Below are 15565 nucleotides of genomic sequence, written 5' to 3' on the forward strand. Positions count from 1 at the left end.
TGGTGGCAAAATAAGACGGGGTCTTATTTTTGGAGGAACATGGTAGCTTAAAGTTAGCAAGACTGAGAAACACTTTGTCTACAGTTATCAGAGTTGGAAGGGGCCACCTTTTATTTACTTCCTTTTAAGACAGTTTTATACCTGCTCACAAAGCACGCATGCATCAATTGCTCGTACTAATAAACCAATTCTTGTTTCTATAATGCATTATTCCTGTTTTTAGTTGCAGTTTCTCAGGAGGAAGGCAAATGATGGTGTCTTGTGCATGGGGGGGAAGGCCTGGCTTTTTGAAATTTAGGATAGGTTTGGGCTTATAAAGAAGAAAAACGTTCCCCCACCTGGGGTCAGGGAGAGGGGAAACTGGACCAGGCTGAATTCAAAGCCCAAATCCTTCCAGTTTCCCTTAGAAAGGAGCACATCATGCCAGGCAGGCACGCAACACCAAGACAAAGAGAGCTCCTGTGCATGTGAAGAGTATTTTATATTTATATCCGATCTATCAATTTAATCACTTGTTGTGAATGCTCCAACACTTAAAAACTCTAGTTTTTAAGAAGAGTTTGGACAACCATTTGTCTGAAATGATATAGGGTGTCCTGCTTGAGCAGGGGGCTGGACTAGAAGACCTCCAAGGTCCCTTCCAACTCTGTTATTCTAATATATTCAATCTTTAAGGAACAGCCTAAATAGAATCTCTCCTCTGACATTTACACTTCAATAAAGCAGCTATGAAATACTGGAAAAACAAGGGTCATATGGGGGGGGGGGAAGACACTCCCCCACAAATATTTGGATGTGACACCACAAGGAGATCCCACTGCAGATAGTTCTCGACTTTCAACAGTTTCATTTACTGACCGTTCCAAGTTGCGTCATTGAAAAAAGTGAAGTATGACCCTTTCTCCCAATTATGATCACGTGATCAAAATTCAGACGTTTGGCAAGTGGCTCGTATTTATGACGGTTCCCGTGATCCCCTTTTGCGACCTTCTGGCCAGTCAATGCCCCAGATTCGCTTCAAAACCACGTTACTAACTTTAACAACTGCAATGATTCACTTAACAACTGGGGCAGGAAAGGTTGTAAAATGGGGCAAAACGCGACAAATGCCTCACTTAGCAACAGAAATTTGGGGGGGGCGCTCGGTTGTGGTCGTAAGTCGAGGACACCTGTACAATGGGAACAAATATATATATATATATATATTACCCCAGCAAGGAATTTCCTGCAATTGGCTTTATTATTCATGCAAATGTATTGGCCGTTCAACGTCCTCTGGCAAGTGTCAAGAAGGCCTCTGAGCATGCACAGAGTGATTTCCTTTGCCCCAGCAACCTCAATAAGCCGCTTCTGGATCCAGCCCACCCATATGCCTTTTCCACCGGCGAGATGGGGATGGGAGTCCCGCCTTCCCCGCTGGGGTTTGGCCTTCGCTGTCCCCGTGAAACACCCTGCACTCCCCGAGGCGGGCGGCGCCGGACTTACCGGGCACTTTACAAGGGAGGCGAATTCGGTTAACGGCTCCTGCTCGCCTTCCTTATGGGCTTCTTCCGCAGCCTGCCCCGCTAGTGCGAGGCACCCTGGGAAATGGAGTCCCGTCCCCGCCGGCGACGGCATCCCTCTGCCTGTAAAGGACCACGATCCCCATGAGCCTCTGCGCCTTCACGCCGCGCCCCCTTTTGCATCGCCAGACACGAACCATAGACAAGGAAGGAAAGAAGAAGGAGGCGGTGCCATTTCCTGTCATATTCGCCGAATACGAACCATAGACAGAGAAGGAAAGAAAAGGGGGTAAGGAACCATTTCCGGTCGGATTCGCCGGGCACGAATCATAGACAGCGAAGGAAAGAAGAGGAAGGAGGAGCCATTTCTGATTGGATTCGCCGGGTATAAACCATAGAATAGAGAGGGAAAGAAGAGGGAGGCGGAGCTATTTCCGGTCGGCTTCTCTCTCTAGCCATGAAAGCCTCTATAAGGAGACCGGAAGTGGAGGCGGATTTCGAGAGCTGTCATGGCGGTCCTTGGATACTGAAAGAGGGAAAGCCGTCCGTCGTTGGTCGTTCTGGTGAACCGCTTTCCCCTCGCTTGGGTGGCGCGCGAGAGCTTTCGCTGGTCTCCACTCAGAACCCGTCCAGAAGCCTAGGACTATAACGCTAATCGTACTCCATGCTAGTTGGACCCATATGGCTGTGGATGATGGGACATGAGTCCATTGTCTTGGGTGGGCTGAAACTTCCTTCTGGCTTTTTTTGGTCTAAATTAACTGCAAACGAAAGAAAGGCCTAGATTGGAACGAGGCCTCTTCCTTTCTGCTCGCAAATCCTTTTTTCCCCCGTTTCTTTCTCTCTCTTTTTTTTTTGCTGGGGCTTTTCCGGTTGAATTTCTGCTTGGTTTAGAAGCAGAAGCTGCCAGCCCTGAAGAATAAAAGGAAAAAAATAATATTCCTTCTCCCTGCCAAAAGACCAGGTGGAGTTGCCAACTTTTCTTTCTTGCCTTTGTTCCTGTGCCATTAATATCAACTGCAGAAATGAATTTCTTCAGAAATTAAGAAATATCAACCGCAGAAAATTTTATTCCCTTCATATCTGAAATTATTTCATTGCCTGCTCATAAATGGCACACCAGTAGCAGCAGAAGGGGGGGTGGGACTATAACTTGGTTGCATTTTTTATTTGCAATGTTAGGATTTTCTAACCTGACAAAAATGGTTTTCTAGCGTGGTTTTCCTTTGAAATGTTGATCTGTTTTGTTTTTCCTGAAAAGGCATTTGATGTGATTGGTTCCCCTCATTTCAGGAGTCATAACACATTTTACTGCAAAATTTCTGCCATTTTAGAAGAGAGTAAATATCTTGGTGCATTTTAGATGCTAACTTTGTAATTTCCCAATACAGGTAGTCCTTAGTTTACAGTCATTTGCTTAGTGGCCATTTGGAGTTACGACCACACTGAAAAAAATGACTTATGAACAGTTTTCACACTTAATGACAGTTGCACTGTCCTGGGGTCACATCACACCCACCCCGCTTTATAACCTTCCCATCTGGCTTCTGACAAGCAAAATTATGGGGGAAGCCAGATTTGCTTAACAACGACAGGATTCACTTCACAAATGTGGCAAGAGAGGTTTAAAAAAGGGGGCACAACTCACTGAGCAACTGCCTTGCTGAGCCGCGGTGGCATAGTGGTTAGAGTGCAGTACTGCAGGCTATTTCTACTGACTGCCGGCTGCCTGCAATTGGGCAGTTCGAATCTCACCAGGCTCAAGGTTGACTCAGCCTTCCATCCCTCTGAGGTGGGTAAAACGAGGACCCAGATTGTGGGGTGCAATAGGCTGACTCTGTAACCGCTTAAGAGAGGGCTGTAAAAGCACTGTGAAGCAGTATGTAAGTCTCAGTGCTATTGCTCTGCACAGAAATGTTGGGTTTAATTGTGATCTTAACTTGAGGACGACCTGTAATATTGCTTTGTAACCTACTCAATGTCATAGATACCATTGTACAGAATTTGGAAGGGTTTCCCTCAAAAGTGGCATAAACCTACTGACAGTTATCTGTGTTTCTTGCAGCGAGATGAGCTTGGATGTAAAAAAAAAACCAGACCGCAACCATGAACTAAAGTGTGCAGTCCTTATTGCTGGATGAATATCGTTTTTCTCCGTTGCCTCTTAAGCTGAATATGCACTGAATTCTCACAGAAAAGGAGCGCCACCATGGACGAAGAGAGCTTGGAAACAGCAATTCAGACTTACAATGCCCAGTTGCATCAGGTGGACTTGGCTTTGGGAGCTGGGCTGGACCCAACGCAACAGGCCGATCTAATCCAGCTGCAGGCCGATTTAAGGCAGCTGATAGAACTGACTGAAGGCAGCCTCCTTTCCGTGAAAAAAAGCAAGCTTTGTTCAGTTTTGGACACCGAGGCGCTTTCATCTGCCCATCCTCAACAGAGCAGTGGAGAAGCTGGTCATCTGAACGCCAGTGACGAATATGCTGCTTTTAAGGAAGCAATTGAACAAATAGGGGGAGAGGATGGTCCATTAAGGACTCAGGAGGACACAGATGGGATGGGTGATGAAGAGGAGGAACAGGAGGAAGAGGAGGAGGAGGAAGAAGAAGAAGAAGAAGAAGAAGAAATAGCCAGCGGGATGAAAGTGAAAGCTCCTTACTACAGTTCCTGGGGAACCCTGGAGTATCACAACGCTATGATTGTAGGTAGTGAGTGTTTGGAAGATGGAGGGGCCGGAGTTAGGGTGCTGTACCTCTACCCAACTCACAAGTCTTTGAAGCCATGTCCCTTTTTCCTGGATGACAAATGTCGATTTAAGGAGAATTGTCGGTAAGTAGATCAGCTGGTAGGAGATGGGTTTCCTGATACGTCCCAAAAAGCACTCCTTTCGTTATGCAGGGCACATCTTTGTGGGCAGAATCGTACTATTTTATTTTATTTTATTATTTTTATTCATTTATTTTGTCGAGAGCTTACAATATAACAGAAACAAGAACAAACATACAATCTTATGTGATAAGACTGCTCTTTTCCTGCTTGGGGAAATCTTTGTATAGGTAGTCCTCGACTTATGACCCATAAATTCATTTTGCCAAGCAAAAGGAATAGACTAGTATAGAACTCTTTATTGGCCAAGTGTGATTGGACACACAAGGAATTTGTCTTCGTGCAAATGCTCTTAGTGTACATAAAAGATTCGTCAAGAGTCAAGAATCATAACGTGCAACACTCAGTGACAGTCATAGGGTACAATAAGCAATCAAATCATACTAGGAAACAGTCAATATAAATCATAAGGATACAAGTGACAAAATTACAGTCATACAGTCACAAATGGGAGGGGATGGGTAAGAAGGAGTGATGAGAATATTAACAGTAATAGTAGTGCAGACTTTGTAATAGTTGAACGATGTTAAGGGAATTATTTGTTTAGCAGAGTGATGGCATTCGGGAGAAAAACTGTCCTTGTGTCTAGATATTCTGGTGTGCAGTGCCCTGTAGCGTCGTTTTGAGGGAAGGACTTGAAACAGTTTATGTCCAGGATGTGAGGGGTCTGGAGATATTTTCACAGCCCTCTTTTTGACTCGTGCAGGATACAGGTCCTCCATGGAAGGCAGGTTGGTAGTAATTGTTTTTTTCTGCAGTCCTAATTACTCCCTGGAATCTGTGTTGTCCTGTTGGGTTGCAGAACCAAACCAGACAGTCATAGAGGTGCAGATGACAGTTGCAGTTTGAGTTTTCTGAGTTGGCATAGAAAAGGTTACTAAGTGAGTTTGCTCCATCTTATGTCCTTTCTTGTCACATATTAATTGAATCACTGCAGTTAAGTTAGTTACCCAGTTGTTAAGTGAGACTGGCTTCCCCATTGATCTTGCAAAAGCTGCTCATAGGACTTGGGACACTATGACCATCATTATTACGAGTCAATTGCCAAGCATCCAAGTTTTGATCATGTGTGGGACACTGCCCACGGCCGTAAATGCAGCCCAATTGTTGACTAACTAAGGTCTGGGGAGGCAGGGAGTGGAATCTAACAGTTCTTCAAATCTGGATCACATGTGCTGTCAGGGAGGTCTGTCGTAACCTGCAATGGTCGCTAAGGGTCTGGTCATAAGTTGAGGACTTCCTGTATAAAGCTATGGTGTTTTGAAACCAAGGCACTGACGATGGACTCTCCCTTCGTGGTCTTCATGGCAGGTTTTCCCATGGGCAGGTGGTATCCATTGAGGAGCTGCGTCCCTTCGAAGAGCCTGACCTCGGTTGTTTAGCTGTGGGGTCAGCCTGCCTGGCGAGACACCAGGATGGGATCTGGTATGCTGCTAAAATCACAGGTGAGGTGGCTTTTGGCATGCCCCATGGGTTTCATTGTGTGAAGAGTCTAGGACACTGTGATGACCTGGCACAAAGGCAACACAGTCAAGTAATCAATAAGAGTCCCTTCATTAGCTCCAACTTTGCCTCCAATGTCCTGGTTACCTTCTGGCTGGAGAAAAACTCTCCCAGGTACAGCCTTTAACTACAGAGAAATAAAGTCCAAAACGTGGTCAACAAAAACTGGAACTATAAGTCCAATCAAGGCAAAATGAAGTAATTAGTTCGGCAGGGCAGGAGCAAGAATTCCAGGCATGAAAGGCACGGCAATAACTCAACACGGTTGGGAAGACACCGGGAACACAGATAAGCAAAGTCCACACAAGATAAACTCACGTTTGCTCCCAGCAGCTGTCGCACTCAGCATGCATCTCTTTTAAACTCATTCCCAGGTGTAGGGAATCAGGTCCCTTTCCTTCCCCGTAAGCCATGCAACCCACGTTGCTCCCCTCTCTATTCCTCCCTGCGTGCCCTAAGATGAAGAGAGATTGGGCCTGGATCTTCCTCTGAACTTCCTCTCCCTTGTTCTACCTCTCCCCTGCTCTGCCCAGCCAGACTTTGCCCTTCCCCAGTTTCTTCCACAGCCAATAGAGCTACACTCCCACTCCCTGTCAGCTGTTCCTCTTCCTCCTCAGATTCAGACTCTGACAGGGGCATGACAAATGCTGGCAGCCACACCTGAGACAGGTAGAACTCTGGCCTAGAATTGAGGACCCCTTCATTGCATCCAGATTTGGTGGATTGTTTGCTCTTTAAAGATCACATTTTCCCCCCTCGCTATTCCAAATTTGCTCATGCGTTTATTTAAAGTTTCCTTAGAAGCTTTCGGAGACCCGAGGCAGCCAAATGTTGGAAATGTAATCAGACTCCAGGTACTTATTATATGTGGTGGATATGTGTGAAGGCAAGAACATATTAGACAAAAGTACATACATAGTTGGAGAAGATGATGAAGCAACACACAGATTTTTAAACCAGAAATATTTTTGTTAGGTATAATACCAGAAAATTATGACAAAGGGGCTATATACTTACTTACATATATTGACAGCAGTGATAATTGTATTTGCACAGTATTGGAAAAATGAGAACACCCTACCAGGTGAATATACAATCCAGAAATATTGGAATGTGCAGAGATGGGTAGGTTGACATTGAAAATAAAATAAAGGAGACACAGAATACTATTTTATGTGGAATAGGTTTTATCAATGGTTAGAGATAAGAGGTAGAAATTAGATGAAAGAGTATTGCTATATGAATCTTGTTTATAATTATATGTATATACGCATTTAATAGGAACATAAATAAGTGAATATGATTATAGATATGGTTAGAATTATTTTGTTATTATTACTATCAGTATATGTGTTATCTTTTTTTTTCCTTTCCTTTTTGTAAAATGGTATACCCGGACAATACACAGTATTCCAAATACTTATATATAATTTTTTGAAAAAAAACTGACTTAAAAAAAAAAAAAAGACCTGAGGCAGCCGATTTTTTTTTTTGCCATCCTTTGAATTCAATGTTGCTTAATCTCAGCAACTTTTAAGACTTTTCAAATCCCAGAATTCCCCAGCCAGCCAATCACCTGGAGAGTTTGAGTTCTAGTCCTGCCTTAGGCCCGAAAGCCAGCTGGCTGACTTTGGGCCAATCGCTCTCAGCTCACTACACCTTCTATTCTCGCTCTTTTTCTCTCTCTCCCTCCCTCCTCTCTCTATTCTATTCTATTCTATTCTATTCTTTTGTATTCTATTTCTGTTTGTGGATGAATTACCACACTGTTCTATTCTCTCTTTTTCTCTCCCTCCCTCCTCTATTCTATTCTATTCTATTCTATTCTATTCTATTCTATTCTATTCTATTCTATTCTATTCTATTCTATTCTATTCTTTTGTATTCTATTTCTGTTCTATTCTCTTTTTCTCTCTCTCCCTCCTCTCTTCTATTCTATTCTATTCTATTCTATTCTATTCTATTCTTTTGTATTCTATTTCTGTTCTATCTCTCTTTTTCTCTCCCTCCCTCCTCTCTCTATTCTATTCTTTATTCTATTCTATTCTATTCTATTCTATTCTATTCTATTCTATTCTATTCTATTCTATTCTTTTGTATTCTATTTCTGTTCTATTCTCCTTTTTCTCTCTCTCCCTCCTCTCTATTCTATTCTATTTTATTCTATTCTTTTGTATTCTATTTCTGTTCTGTTCTCTCTTTTCTCTCTCCCTCCTTCCTCTCTCTATTCTATTCTATTCTATTCTATTCTATTCTATTCTATTCTATTCTATTCTATTCTATTCTATTCTTTTCTATTCTTTCTATTCTATTCTTTTCTATTCTATTCTTTCTCTCCCTCCTCTCTATTCTATTCTTTATTTCTTTGTATTCTTTTGTATTCTATTTCTGTTCTATTCTCCCTCTTTTTCTCTCCTTCCCTCCTCTCTCTATTCTACTCTGTTCTGTTCTATTCTGTTGTAATTTGTGGACTGCCTGTACATGCACCGCCCTGAGTTAGTGATAGGAATAATTAAGGCGAGGTGTAAATAACGTTCACCCTCTTCATTCTCCTTTCTCAGACCTTGACAGCGGTTACTACACTGTGAAGTTTGACTCCCTGCTCCTGAAGGAAGCGGTGGTGGAAGGGGACGGCATCATCCCTCCGCTCCGTAGCGAGGAGACCTCTTCCTCCTCCTCCTCCTCAGAGTCTGAAGGCGATGAATTGGATCGTTCTGCCTACGCTAAAGGTAAAAGCTAATGGGGCTCCCTCTCTGCTTTTCTGACTTTCCTGCCGCCCTGTAGTTCCTGCATTTAATTTACACCTCATCTGGTCTTTGTACCCTCCAAATCCCCTTTTGGCCACCGTGCAGGTAGTACTTGACTTACGGGGACACAATTAAGCCCCAAATCCCCATGGCGAAGCATGACTGTTGCTCAGTGAGTTGTGCCCCCAGTTGTTAAGGAAATCAGAATCAGAAATAGAGCTTGGAAGGGACCTTGTAGGTCATCTAGTCCAACCCTCTTTGCAACACGCTTAAGTAAATCTGGCTCCCCCAGTGAGAAAAGGGGATCATGTGAGCCCAAGACACCGCAACCATCGTAAGTATGAGCCGGTTGCCAGTTGTGACCTTGTGGAAATGCAGCAAAGATCAGAAATGGACATAAAGTCCCTTTTTCTCCAGTGCTGTGGTCACTTTGAAGGATCACCAACAAATGCTTGTAAATCGAGGACAATTTGTTCCTGGAAATCCACTGTTCCTTTTTCCATTTTAAGATGGGAAAGGAGAAACTTTCTGCCTCTAATCTCTCTCTCTCTCTCTCTCCCTCCTGTCTCCAGTCATTGACGGCAGCATTCCGGGGAACGGGGAAGGGACGTCCACCTGCCTTTCGTCCTTCGGCAGCTGGGAAGCCCATACGCGCGGCATAGGCTCCAAACTTATGGCCCAGATGGGTTACGAGCTGGGTAAAGGTAAGTGGGCATCAGGTGGGTGGGAGGAGATGAGGTGTACACCCGCAAGGAGGCTGTGATGACCCGGGGCATGGCACAAAGGCAACACAGTCAGATAATCAGTATTGTTAGCTCCAACTTTGCCCCCAATGTCCAGGTTACCTTCTGGCTGGAGAAAACCTCTCCCAGGAACAGCCTTTGACTGCAGAGAATTAAGTCCAAAACATGGTCAACACAAACTATAAATCCAATCAAGGCAAACTGAGGTAATTAGTTCGGCAGGGCAGGAACAAGAATTCCAGATGTGACGGAACAGCAGTAACTCAACCTGGTTGGGAAGACGCCAGGAACACAGATAAGCAAGGTCAACACTGGATAAAGTTACATTTGCTTCCAGCAGCTGCCGCAGTCAGCATTCAGTTCTCTTAAACTCATTCCCAGCTGTGGCTAATGAAGGGAATCAGGGCCCTTTCCTCCCCCGTAAGCCATGCAACCCACATTGCTCCCTTCTCCGTTCCTCCCTGCGTGCCCTAGGATGAAGATGGGGTGGGCCTGGGTCTACCTCTGAACTCCCTCTCCCTTGTTCTACCTCTCCCCTGCTCTGCCCAGCCCTTCCCCAGCTTCCTTCACAGCCAACGGAGTCACACTCCCACTCCCTATCAACTTTTTGTCGTCCTCCTCGAATTCAGACTCTGACAGGGGCGTGACAGTGGTCCTCCCCTCCGATGGATGCTCCAGCTGTGATACTTCTTGTCTTCCTCTTTCTCTTGCAGGCCTGGGCAAAAACGCAGAGGGTCGGATCGAACCAGTATTAGCTGTTGTGCTCCCCAAGGGGAAATCGCTGGATCAGTGCGCGGAGATCTTGCAGAAGAAGAGAGAGGGGAAGCTGGATCTGTCCAAGCCCCAGAAACGGAGGGCAAAAGGCAAGAACGCGGCCCGGATCCGCAGCAAAACCCCAAACCCCGAAACGTGTTTGACTTTTTGAACGAGAAGCTGCAGGGCCAGGATTCTGGGGGGCCGCAGGGAGGGGCTCCCCAGCCTCTGGAAAGGAGCAGCAAGGAGATCTACCACGCCAGCAAGACCACCAAGAAGGCCCTGAGCGTCCGGCTCTTCCAGGCCATGGAAAAATCGAGCAGACTCAGAGGGACATCCGTGGGATTCGCGAGGCCCTGGCACGCAACGTTGGGCGGTGAGGAAAGTGTCCGGTGGGCAGGAGAGGGGTCGTTTGGGTGACCTCCACGGATCCCGTCGGATGGGGGTGGGGGAATTGACACGCGGGTCTTCCCACGTAGGCTAGGCAAGCGTGCAGGGTGTCAGGATTCCAGCAATCGCCCTAATTAAATCACGATTCTCGAGCCAAACTTCAAAAAACTTCAAAGGATTCATTAGAGGCGACATCCTGGCCCTGCCCTTTATGAAGCCAACTCTGGCCTATGTCATTTATAGTCCCCTGGGACCCTGTTTCCCCCCTCTCCCCCAGGTGTGTCATAAATCAGATTCTCCAATTGAGCACATTCACAGGCTGGGTGTCATCAATCACATTCTCCAATTAAATATACAGTATTTGCAGGCAAAAGCTCTGGTAGTTTAGTTACAACCTTTTCAAGATGAAGAGTTGGAATGGACTTTCGCTTCCAAACTGCTGCACGGCTCTTCCAAGTTTTCCTTCCTCCCCTCCTTCTTTTTTATGGCAACTACTAAAACAGGCATAGGGATGTTTTAAGGGATCCGCTCTCGGCAGGACAGTATGGCGGTAGTTGCCACGGGTGTCTTTTGCCTCGAAGGGAAAAGGCCTTTATAGCCAGGTCAGTCCGAGGTCCAGAGGTGGTGGATTCCCCCAACCTGCAGACTCTAATTGTGGCTCGCTGGGAGGAAGGTTTTATGCGGGTTAAGCCAGTTGTGGAGTTCCAGCTGTGTTGGGTTCGTATCGTGCAAACCGGAGAGTAAGTTGAATGTGGTCAGGAGGTTGTGTGGAAGGAGGGAAGGAGAAGGTTGATGAAAGAAGGGAGGAAAGTTTTGGGAAGGGAAGGGAAAGGAAGGAAAAGAATAGAGGGAGGGAGGAGGATTGGGCAGGAGGTAGGAAAGGAAAGATCTAGGGAAGGAAAGATAGGAAAAGAAAGAGAAAGGGAAGCAAGGAGGGAGGAAAGAAAGATGGGAAAAGAAAGGGAAGGAAAAAGAAAGGAAAGGGAAAGAAGAAAAGGGAAGGAAGGAAAGATGGAAAGGAAAGAGGGTGGGGGAGGGCAAAAGAACATGGAGTTTCCCCGTGGTGTGGGGTCCATAACTAACATTTGCTCCTTTGTGAGTATCAATTCAGGGCCACCCATTCAGGCTTCAAGATTGTTTGATTCCAGTTGCAGATCTGACCACACACTGATGGCAGAAAGAGTAAGAAAGAAGGCGGCTCCCTCTGTGTGTGTGTGCGCACACGCACGTGTGTGTGTGTGTGTGTGTGTCAGATACTTATGACAGCCGAAAGATGCAAAGCAAGAGGCTGACATTGTGTTGTTGGCCGTTCTTGACTTTCCCCTAGTTGAGGTTGGTCCTCAGAGAAGATTCGTACCATTCTGAATTTCTTCACTCTCCCAACACGTTGGTCGTTTAAAGCGAATATAGCGCCATTTTGCCCAAACCTGTAAATAAGTCGGGCGAACCCGTTGTAAAACGTGGATCAGACGACCCCTAGAACGCTGCAAACCACCATAAATGCAGCTGTGTTGCTGAGCACCCGAAGTTGGTTCACGCGACCATGGCGGGACCCCTCCGTCAGGACTTTGAATCCAGATCCTAAGTCCTCTTTGTTAGATCAGGGCTACCTTTGAACGTTTGCAAAGTGGCCCGGTTGTAATTCGAGGACTACCTTAGTTTACTTTCTCGTCATTACACAATGAAATCAAACACCATCTTCAGTGCACATCCTGGCCGTGAAAATAAGCACAAACACACACATCCTTCACACTCCACGCATTGAATTGAAAAAAAACCCCTGATATTGCATTCATATTGCACTATACGGTAGAATTCAATAAGAGTTACTACCCTGGCTGTTTTTTCAGCCTATTTGTCCTTGTTTTTTTTATTATCCTGTACCATCTGCCAGATGGCAGTAGTTCAAAAAAAAAAAAAAGAGGGTGCCCAGGATGAGATGGATCTTTGAGAATGTTTTGAACTTTCTTAAGGCAGCGGGAGCTATGAAGCTCTTCCAAAGAGGGGAGAGGGCAACCCATGATCTTCTGGGCAATGACATTAACCCTCTGGAGTGCTTTCCTATCTGCCACTGTGCAATTGGCAAACCATACAGAGGTGCAGTAAGTTAAGATACTCTCTCTGGTGCAGCGGTAGAAGGTCACCAGCAGTTTTCCATTCAGTTGTTGTTTTCTGAGAAGTCTCAGGTCGTATAATCTCTGCTGGGCCCTTTTGACCAGGGCTGCAATGCGTGCACCCCCAGGTCAGGTCCTCTTTTAGGGTAACACCCAGAAACTTAAAAACTGTCCCACTCCTGATCTCTCTCTCCCTCTCCCCACGATTTCTAGGCACACCATCGCCACCTCCAAGCTGGAAGAGAAGCTCTCCGGGGCCCACAAGAAACTGGGCGAGCTGCGGGCTTTGGAGGCGAGTCTTCAGCAGGAACAGAAGAAAGCCGACACGCACAAAAAGATGACCGAGTTCTAGGTTTTTTTCTCTCATGTCGGGGGGGAAAAAAAGGATATTTCAGTTCAGGATGGCTGATGGAAAGCAGTTACTCTCTTCTGGGTTTCATTCTCTCCCGTTGGACAAGTGGGCTGGATTTGAACAGCTCCCTCTCCTCCACCCCCCCCAGAAGGAGGACAGTCTAGCTTTTCCTCTTCAGAGAAAACCTCCCCCCCAAAAAAAAATCCACAGCAGGTTCAGAAAAGATCTGATTGGGGAAGGTTTTCTGCTATAACAGGAGTGAGCGACTATGGCAACTCTAGAACCCGTGGACTTTGACACCCAGGATTCCTGAACCAGCCCTTCCCTGCACTGTGTGGTACCCATCTCTTTGGTTCTTGACCTCTCTAGGACTTCTCTGTGGCTGCTTTTGGTAGGCCTCTTTTCTCCTCTCTCAGCTTGGAGGACAGAAAAAAATAAAACAAGGGAAAAAACCTCTGCGTTGTTTTTGAAATTAATCTACCTTAATGCCTGGGGGGAGGCGGGGTTTGATTTGATCAAGGGTCAGCAACCTGTGGCTCTGGAGTCGCATGTGGCTCTTTCATCCCTTTGCTGCGGCTCCCTGTTGCCGCTCGGCCCCACCATGGAGAGGGCTTTTGGTTAGGACAGGTAGAGGAAAAAGGACGCCGCGCTAGGAGGAGACTCTATGGTGGGGAACCGGACTTCCGGTCGGCAGAGGAAAAGGAGGGTGCGCTGGGGAGACTGTCGTGGGGGAACCGGACTTCCAGTCGGCAGAGGAAAAGGAGGTGCGCTAGGAGGAGACTGGTGGGGGAACCGGACCTCCAGTTGGCAGAGGAAAAAGGACGATCCTGCGCTAGGGGAGACTATTGTGGGGGAACCGGACTTCTGGTCGACAGACGAAAAGGAGGCTGCGCTAGGGGGAGACTATTGTGGGGAACCGGACTTCTGGTCGGCAGAGGAAAAAGGACGCTGCGCTAGGAGGAGACCCTATGGTGGGGGAACCGGACTTCTGGTCGGCAGAGAAAAGGACGCTGCGCTAGGAGGAGACTCTGGTGGGGGGAACCAGACTTCCAGTCAGTTCCAAAATTAAAAGGCGGGGGGGGCTTCTGGTTAGGCCTTTTCTGGCTCTTTAAGTGTTGCTAATCCCTGGACTAGATGACCTAAAACCGTGATGGCAAACCTATGGCACACGTGCTGGAACTGGCTTGCAGAGCTCTTTCTGCCAGCACGCAAGTTGTCGCCTCAGATCAGCGCACTGTGCATGTGTGCGTGCTTCCCGCCAACAAGCTGATTGTCAAGTATCTGCCATGCGGGGGCAGGGTGCGTGCATGCGCAGAGGCGTGCAGCGCACATGGGATTGTGCGCACATGCGCAGAGGGCGGGAAGGTTCACACGTGCAGTGCATTATAGGTGCAACCTCGCATGCGTGCGCGAAAGGTTAGCCATCACTAACCCTAAAAGGTCCCTTTCAATTGTGTTTTGTTACTTGACCAGCAGGAGGCTCAACAATATTCTTGCAGAAAGCGGTCCTTGGATTGCGTTGCATTTCAAGCTAGCAGACCACACCTACCCCTTTACCCAGGGGCCATGCCTCTTTTCAGTTGTTTGTTTGTTTACTGTTTACAAACAATTCAAGGTGGCAACATTCAATGCACCTTTCTCTTCCCCCCTTTCCATTTTCCCCACAATAGCATCCCTTGGTGTGTGTGTGTGTGTGTATATGGGTATTTTCATCATCAGGCTTCTGATGGCAGATGAGATTCTGCCGAAACGTTGCTACAACTTTAAAAGCACAACTACAATGACGTGGGAAAATACCCGAACAAAGCTGAATGCCATACATGTAAGTACCCGCAAAAACTTAAGAAAACATATATATAAAGGAAGAAGCACCTGCAAGTTCACATCACTCTGAGAAGCACAGAGCTGAAGACACAAGCCTGAAGATGATGAATGAGACTTCATCGAAACGTTGCCTAGATACTTCCAATCTTACGCGGGAGAAAACCCGAATAACCAAAGATCCATATATATATATGGAACAATTTTATTGTTTTTAAAGACAAACATAGACAAACAAAGCATAAAAACATCAAGCCATCTTCCATATATATACATACAGTATGTCGGTTTACAAATTGTTTTGTGCTTCCATTTCGTAGTCTTCAATTACAATTACATTGTATATATTCTCATATTTTCAATCAAATATTAAACACAGCATCCCTTGTTTTTTTGCTAGAAGATGTTTCGCTTCTTATCCAAGAAGCGTCTTACAGTTCTGACTGAATGGTGGAAGAAGTCAGAATATATTCATGAAGTGGAATAGAGCTTAGTAACAACGTCAGCCAATGAGAACTGAGCTGAGGGCTGAAACTTCAAGAGAGAACCTGGGTGTGGTTTATCTGCTGTTCTGTGCTCAGCTCTAAAGTGAAAGAGAAACTAACTTGCTTGTCTGCTGAAGTTGAGTTGCTGCTCTGCTCTGAACCCGTAACATGTCTGCTTTGCTCCATGTTGGAGAAATCTACAACTGGTATTGTAAAATTTACTTCATGTATTTATAAAGAAGTTAAATGAAGCCTCAGCCATCTGT

General features: G+C 46.0%; 2 protein-coding genes across 3 annotated transcripts in view; one reads left to right on the forward strand and one right to left on the reverse strand.

The window, feature by feature from the left end:
• The window catches only part of ARFRP1 (ARF related protein 1), a 31290-nt gene extending 29383 nt beyond the window's left edge, over window positions 1-1907 (reverse strand). The window contains exon 1 of one of the 2 annotated variants that reach the window (XM_026697342.2): window positions 1486-1907. The gene's annotated coding sequence lies outside the window, so the exon portion shown is untranslated. The remainder of the gene's footprint in view (window positions 1-1485) is intronic. The other variant, XM_087928861.1, reaches the window with a different exon arrangement.
• ZGPAT (zinc finger CCCH-type and G-patch domain containing) lies at window positions 1824-13445 on the forward strand. The gene is given in 9 exon segments (XM_087928853.1): window positions 1824-2221; window positions 3568-4334; window positions 5703-5836; window positions 8456-8623; window positions 9214-9345; window positions 10098-10265; window positions 10268-10447; window positions 10450-10513; window positions 12855-13445. Coding segments are annotated over 8 exon segments (1608 nt in total). The 5' UTR covers window positions 1824-2221; window positions 3568-3711; the 3' UTR covers window positions 12994-13445.
• Window positions 13446-15565: the final 2120 nt, after the last annotated feature.

The sequence above is a fragment of the Pseudonaja textilis genome, chromosome 3, assembly GCF_049901715.1.
Source record: "Pseudonaja textilis isolate UNSWEBS1 chromosome 3, rPseTex1.2, whole genome shotgun sequence".
Classification (NCBI taxonomy): domain Eukaryota; kingdom Metazoa; phylum Chordata; class Lepidosauria; order Squamata; family Elapidae; genus Pseudonaja; species Pseudonaja textilis.